Source organism: Echinops telfairi, unplaced genomic scaffold (genome assembly GCF_000313985.2).
Source record: "Echinops telfairi isolate 266 unplaced genomic scaffold, ASM31398v2 ScPeMD7_655;HRSCAF=1070, whole genome shotgun sequence".
Taxonomy (NCBI): Eukaryota; Metazoa; Chordata; class Mammalia; order Afrosoricida; family Tenrecidae; genus Echinops; species Echinops telfairi.
This window is the reverse complement of record NW_022104553.1, coordinates 10,647,494-10,655,083: the sequence shown is the minus strand read 5'-3', so window position 1 is coordinate 10,655,083 and position 7,590 is coordinate 10,647,494. Positions and strand designations below refer to the sequence as shown.

General features: G+C 55.1%; 1 protein-coding gene across 1 annotated transcript in view; it reads left to right on the top strand.

Annotated features, from left to right (window-relative positions):
- The window catches only part of TNXB (tenascin XB), a 63,809-nt gene that overhangs the window by 2,664 nt on the left and 53,555 nt on the right, over positions 1-7,590 (top strand). The window contains exons 3-6 of the mRNA XM_045292264.1: positions 28-212; positions 563-678; positions 6,454-6,610; positions 6,731-6,994. Of these exons, the coding sequence (XP_045148199.1) occupies positions 28-212; positions 563-678; positions 6,454-6,610; positions 6,731-6,994 (722 nt within the window). The remainder of the gene's footprint in view (positions 1-27; positions 213-562; positions 679-6,453; positions 6,611-6,730; positions 6,995-7,590) is intronic.

Genomic DNA, 7,590 nt, shown 5'->3' with positions numbered 1-7,590 from the left:
CTGTGGCCAGGAGGAGCCCCCCTCCAGCGGCTGCCCGGGGGGCTGCGGGCCGCGGGCGCTGTGCCGCGGAGGGCAGTGTGTGTGCGTGGAGGGCTTCCGAGGCCCGGACTGTGCCATCCAGACGTGCCCGGGGGACTGCCGGGGCCGGGGAGAGTGCCTGCAGGGCAGGTGCGTGTGCCAGGACGGCTACGCCGGCGAGGACTGCGGGGAAGGTGAGTGGGCAGCTTTCCCGCGGCACAACACCGGGGACAGGAGTGGTGGGGCGCAAAGGGCGAAGCGCTGACGTCATATGCTGGGGGCCTGGCTTGGGTGGACGAGGCAGCCAAGGATCTATCTAGCACAGCACGGCAGGGGCAATAGAGCCGGATCTGCCTGCCGAGGCCCAAGTCCCCTTTAGTTGCCCCGCCCGGAAACTGCTCATCATGAAGAAAGTCCCAATGGGTGGGAGCCCTGGTGGGCTCTTGGTGTGACTCTGGGGAGGGAGGGCTGACAGGTGGGTGGGGGAATTGCTGCATGCAGGGAACCAGCTTCATTCATCTCCCCGCACCCCCTCCCCTGACAGAGGTCCCAGCCATTGAGGGCATGAGGACCCACCTACTGGAAGAGACCACGGTTCGCACAGAGTGGACGCGGGCCCCAGGCCCCGTGGATGCCTATGAAATTCAGTTCACCCCCACGGTGAGTGAGACACCAAGCCTGGAGAGGCTGCGTGGAAGGACTTGGGTGGGGGCAGGCACAGTTCTCCCAGTGCAGGAAGTTGCAGGTCATCAGATGCCTGGATTCCCCAAGTGCTGGCCCACTGCTGTTGGGACGTCTGAGGCTGCGCGCAGTACTTCCTGAGTCTGCCCGCTTCACTGTTGGGCCCCACTGTGAGACAGTGTTTTACTGCTGTGGACCCCACGTCTGCCCTGTTTTAGCATCCCTCCCCTGGCCGGAGCTGGACCTTCACCAACAGCCAGACTGCCTGCCTTCCCTTCCGCACCGCAGGCCCTCTAGCATTAGGAGACTTCTGCCATCCCTCTCCAGGAGGCCCCACTAGTTTCTTCACCCCTTTTTCCTAAGACCGTTCCTGCATCTTCCACCTCCCTGGGTTCCACCTGCCTCCAAAACATGGAGGCAGAAAGCTGCCCGGCCCATCACCTGGTGTATTAGTCTAGGTACTTTGGAGAAACAAATCCACAGCGACTCATGTATAAGAGAGAGTTTTATGTAAAGAAAAGGTGCATCACGAAAACATCCCAACCCAATGCTGCCCAAGCCCACAAGTCCAACATTAACCCATTAACCCAACACCAGTCCACAAAGTCCTCCACCTCACAAAACAGAGGCAATGATGCCGACTGCAGGAGGAAAGCTGAGTCAGTGAACGAACAAGCATCTCAGCACTAGCAGGGGTCTCCCACACGGTTGCTCCAGCACCCAGGGCTGCATCGGGATAGGTCCATGTGGCTTCTCCTCGGGGATGTCTTGTAGGAAGTCAATCTTGCAAGCTGAAGCAGGAAACTGCTAAGGCAGCTGCACCCGGTGCAACCATCACAAAACAAGAGATCCGAGAACTAGAAAGGCGAGGCTTCACCACCCATTTATCCCTCCGCCTTTCAACCAGCCCCACATGTGATTATCAGCCAGGCTGGCACAATCAACTAACTCACCTGGCTACGTCTGGATGAGGTGGTACTTACTCCTGAAGTTGATTGATGTGTCTGGACTTGGGGTGGGGGACGTGTCACATAAATTGTCAGTTATTTTCGTTCTTGCTGGTTTTTGAATGAACTCTTTATTATAAAAGTCAACTAGACATTTTAGACACTGTAGCTAAGCAAGGAAAGGAAAAAGAACGAAGAAAACTGACAACTTTCAACGATGCGCACACTTTTTAGCATAGGCCTTGGCATTTAGCTCTGTTCAGTGTATCTTCTTCAGTTTGGGCCAGCCTGCTTCCCTGTCGCAACCCTTTGGTGTCTGGGTGCTGGGGCTCTGCCTCCAGGTTGTCAGAGTACTGAACAACATCCTCTCTTGGCTTCCCTCCAAATCGCTCTGGAAACCTTTGGGGGTGCCCTACTGGCCAAGCCTCGCCTCTCATGGTGATGTAGCTATTCTCCACTCCCAGTCATCTGACCTTTCCACCATCAGGCTCATGTTTTCCAGACTCAAGTGCTAGGGGGATGGGCCACATCTCACCTCTAGAGGGGAACTCCGGAAAAGTAAATCACTCTCTGGGGCCAGAGCCTGAGCAGGGACAGCTCATTGATGCTGGCTGTCATCCGTACTCCACCCTGCCTGGTCATCCGGAATCTGCTTAGTGTACCCCAGGCCAGACCCCTACCACACCCCGCTTTCTCCTCCCCTCTCCCTTTTAGCAGAGGTTGAAACCTTTACTTTCTGGGCCAACCAAGACGCCTTTGACTGTTTTTCTTCTGTTTAAAAATGAATGTGTTTGTGTTCTCGCTCTCCTTTTCTGGTTATAAAAATAATGGAATCACGAGACAAGAATTTGGCAACCAGAGACAAGCACAACAAATAGTTCTGGACTGCTTTCACACTCAGACACTCGCTGTGCGCATTTGAAAGTGTTCCCCCCACCCTCTCCTTCTACGTTATTTACACAGACACACACCCAGTTCTCATTGGGAAAGAGTGGGACTTTTAAAAAAGGAACTTTCCTAAGAAACAGCAGGGAAAGAAGAACTCAAACAAGCCCTTAAGAGCGGAGGAAGCCAGTAGGTCAGTGCGATCTACTGCTTTGACTTTGTATTGTGTTTTTCTCAAGGAGGCCCGCTTCCCAGGCCAGCGCCCTGGGCTTCCCCCCAGTGACAGGGTCAAGGGCTAGTGAACCGTCATGTGGTAGACTTGGCCATGCTCTCAGCTCATCCGCTCTGCTCCGGATATGGACCTCTGTCATATTCTGGGTCCTGAGCCTGGGTGTGGCAGGTGTTTTTGTAAAACTGGTCCCCCGACACGTCTCTTGGACGCCACATCAGCACACACTCTGGCGAGCCCTCGGAAAGTGTGCCTCCTGCCTGGACCAGCGTTCTCTGTCCATTTCTGTTGGCATGGAGTATGTGTAGTGGCTGGTTCTCCTCAGGCACTGCCATCTTCCTAGAAGTGTGTCTCTACTTCACCCCCACCTCGTTTCCAGAAGCCCTTTGCTCTGAGCCCAAACTCTCCTCTTCCTGGCAAGGGATACATCTAGTGACTGGGAAGGGTTTTTTTTGTTGTTGAAGAGAAGAATTTCTCCTCTCTCTGCAGATGGGGCACTGTGGCCCCAGCTCAGTGCCTTTCAAAGTGTGTTCCCTAGACCAGCAGCATCACCTGGGAGCTTGTGAGAAATGCGAATTCTCAGGCTCCTCCCCCAGATCTGCTGAACCAGAAGCTCCAGGGATAGTCTGTGTTCTAAGAAGTCCTCTGAGTGATCAGAAGCAACCCAAGTCTAAGGACCGCTCCCTTAAGGAATGGAGCTCTAGGGCCAAAGGCTGGCCCCTCTATGAGCGTGGGAGCCCCGGCGGGGCTGGTCTGCACCCGTAAGGTCAGCCATTCACACTCACTGCTGCTCCGTGGGAGAAAACCGAGACTCTCTGCTGTCATAAGGATGGACAGTCAAAAAAAAAAAAGATGGACCGTCTTAGAAACCCCAATGGGGTCGCCAGGAGCTGGCATCAACTTCCCAGGAGTGGGTTTTCTGTGAAGGTGGAGAAAATGTGGGAAAAGGGATGGAGGCAAGTCCCAGAACCAGGAAGAGGATCAGGCATTCTCCCATCTGGGTGTGCCTTGCAACCTGGAAACTTGCAGCCTCAGAAAAGGTTTTGTTTGGGTCTGGTCTGAAAAGGGAGAAGGTGAAGTAAGCCCCAGGTGGAATCCTGCATGCGAGGCCATGCATCTGATCCTGAGAATAGGGTTAGAGATTCGCCAGGGTCCACAGGGGAAGCAGCCAAGCTTTACACAGGGCCAGGGCCAGCTGTCAGCATCTGACTAGAGCAGGCCACTTCCAACCAGTCAGGCAGTGCTGGTGCTGCGGGGACAGGTGTTACACTGACAATAGGACTTTCAGGGACTGTCCCCACGTAGATTTCTGGAGGCACCAAGAGATAACTAAAGGGTTCTGGTAGGTTACCCAGAAGGAAAAGGAGAACTTTGGGGACGCGCTTATCTCCCTGGTAGGTCCAGGCCTTATCAGGGAATTCCCAAGGTGAGTGTGTGTGTGTGTGTGTGTGTGTGTGTGTGTGTGTGTGAAGGGAATAAGGAGAGAGAGAAAGACAGACAGACAAGGAAGACCAAGCGTCCTCTAGGAAGGATACTGATTTCAGAGGTCTTGAATTGCACTCAATCTCAGCCTTCCCTGGGATGGGGTGCTCTAGGGCCAGGAGCATTGGAAAGAGGCAGAGGCGTGCTATGCCCAAGAAATCTTTGCAGCCAAGAGAACTCTGGCAACCCATTCATCTCGATCTGGTTTTCGCATCTGGTTTTATGCTTTGGGACTCGCGATGCCGACTTCCCCTCCATTTTCTTGGTTCAGGAGAGCAGCCTTTTGAAATTTCCAATCCTACTTGGCTGAATGGAGGTGCGCCCATCACGGCCAACATAGCTAAGCGGAACAGAGCGTCCTTAGCAGTTCTCTGAACTGGACAGGCCAGCTAAATGTGTGGCTGTTAGAGGGCCAGATGTCCAGTCCCTCTGATTTCCCTAGAGGCGTGCACTTTGGGAGGCCAGATTCCTGCTGGGTCAGTCACCACCCATCATCACCCCACTTAAGTCCCCACTTGGGGGAGGGTTGTTCGCTTCCAGGAGTTTTCCGTACATACAGATTTGTGGTGCCGTTGTGTGCTGCCAGGCAATTCTAACGCCCGGCAACCTGTCTGAGTTGTTCCATAGCGTTTCCTGTGCTGCCATCTCAGGGGAGGCCTCATGATGCATTGATTTAAAACCTCACTTGCTAACCGAAAGGCCAGCAGTTGGAACCTACCGGCCACACCTTGGGAGAAAGATGTGCCAGTTGGCTTTGGTCATGATTACAGGGTTTGGGAAACCCCGTGGGGCCCTTCTCCTCTGTCAGGAAAGTCACCATGAGTCAGAACGAACTTGATAGTGCAGCAGCAAACAACGTCTTTACGAGAACACATTGTCTAGTCCAGGAGTCGGCAAACTTTTGAGATGAAAGAGCCAATCTTGTCCCTCCCAAGAATTTAAAAATTACTCGAGAGCCATAAATATCGTCTTCTAAACAAATGAAATCACCATTATCTGAAAAACAGCCTTTAAACTTTTTAAATTTTACTTGAGAGCCTCGTCTACCTACTGAAAGAGCCACGTGCAGCTTGTGAGCCATGGGGTGCCGATCCCTGGGCCCGTCCGTTCCTCACCGTGCCCATCAAACCGCCGCCACGTTTGTGTTGGGATCTAACCGAATTAGAATATGCACCACCCGAGGACAAAGGCCATTTCTTATTTTCTAAAGCTGTTTTGTGTGTGTCTGGGGTATGTGTGTTAAATATCCACGTAACCAAACGCCATCTCACTAGGAGCCATTTCTTTTACGTCTGTATTTTCAGTGCCCAGCACAAGGCCGAGTATACAGTCAGCCACTGGGCAACATACTTGTGGAATTTTGAGCAAGTGGGCCTTACGTTTGAGGGGCCTACAGAGACGTCCCTGAAGGGAAGCAGGCTACCAGGTGCACCAGAGCCACATAGCCAGTGGCAGGGGTCAGCCTGGGGCAGATACCTGACTGAGGAAGGGAGTGTGGAAGGGACAGCTCTGATTTACTTTGTCTCTTATGACAGGAACAGGGCAAAGAGAAGCCTCCTGGTGCCCAGGTAGTCGGTATTTAAGGGCAAGGAAGGAGAGTCCCAGGTGTATCGGGTGGAACTCGGAGAGAGAGTTGATGAACTGGCTGAAAACTGAGGCCCGTGACAGAGGCCTCTGAAGTCCTGCTGTCCTTACGTCCTCAGGACCCCATGTGTTATAGAGCAGAGCTACTCTGGTCTCCTCTGTAAGATTGCCTGAGCTATCATCCGATGTCATGGGAGCAGGTCACCGGGCCTTTTCTTCCACGGTGTGTGCCATTTCAAAGTCCGAATGCCAAACCTTTGTTCCACCTGGGCACCTGGAGGTGACGTTGCCTGGGCTTAAAATTCTGCTAATTTCTTGGTGCTGATGACCTGGGGCTAGGAGCTCATCCTTCTGTGCCTCCGTTTCCTCAGCAGTGAGACGGGACTGATGAAGGGGGCTTGTGCAAGTCAGCTGCCTGCAACAGGCTCTGGCATGGAAGAAGTGCTCTAGGCACGTGTGCTGCCACCATGTGCTGCCACCAGCCGTGCCCTGCGGCTTGCACAGGGTCACGTTCTCTGCGGTCCCACCGGCTCTGGATGGCGTAAAGAAACCAGCGATAGGGGACTGGGCAGCTGGGACCAGGGCGAGAGAGCCAATTCCTGATCTGTCCGGGGCTCTTTCTTGCAGACAGAGGGGACAAGTCTGCCGTTCACAGCTCGTGTGCCCAGCTCTGCCTCGGCCTATGACCAGAGAGGGCTGGCTCCAGGCCAGGAGTACCAGGTCACTGTCCGTGCCCTCCGAGGGACCAGCTGGGGCCCTCCTACCTCCAAGACCATTACCACCAGTGAGAGCTGGGGCTGCGGGGCAGGGTCCTGGGTGGGGACCCGGATCTGACAGTGGCAGCTGACCGATGACCTACCCAGTCGGACTCCCGCCTGAGCCCTCCTCTCTCCGACCCGTCTAGTGATCGATGGCCCCCAGGACCTCCGAGTGGTGGCTGTGACGCCAACCACATTGCAGCTCAGCTGGCTGCGCCCCCTGGCCGAGGTGGACCGATTCGTCGTGTCCTACGTTAGTGCGGGCAACCAGAGGGTGAGGCTGGAAGTGCCGCCCACGGCAGACGGGACAATGCTGACGGACCTGATGCCAGGCGTGGAATATGTCGTGACTGTGACTGCAGAGCGGGGCCGAGCAGTCAGCTACCCGTCTTCCGTGCGAGCCAACACAGGTATGACCGGCCCCGGAGTAGCCAAGGACCCCCATTTCAGAGGGTAGGCATCCCCTCTTTGGGACTTTAGGTTCGGGGCTCACAGACTGTATGGGGAAGTCTACCATCACGTGGTAAGGGCCTTGCTCAGGGTTCCAGAGGGCACTGGGGCGGCAGAGCCCTCTGGCGCGTGAAATCCTGCAGGAAGGCTGTGGGTTAGACTATTGGAAGAACTGCCTCAAAGAGACGCGCAGCCAACAGGAGCGGGCACCCAAGTCAGGTATCTGCACCTGACCCACGCTGACGGGGAAAGGTTCTTAGCCACACGTTGGTACATGGTGCAAGGGTGGGCTCACATCCTGTAGGATGTGGCTGGCCTCAGCGCAACCCTTTCTCAGCAATCCTCCACCTAACCCTCAAGGTTTCTTAACAGATACCGGATCTGCACCCCGGCCCTTTCCATGGCAGGGGACGCCCCCCACCCCCCTTTCTCTCCTTCAGACTCAGGGCGACACCCGCTGGTCTCTCTCCTTTCTAGGGCGCCAAGAGTGGGTTCTCTTCGCAGGTGGCCCGGGCAGCGGGGAGAGGCCTTTTGGCTCCAGGGGGAGGGATGGAGG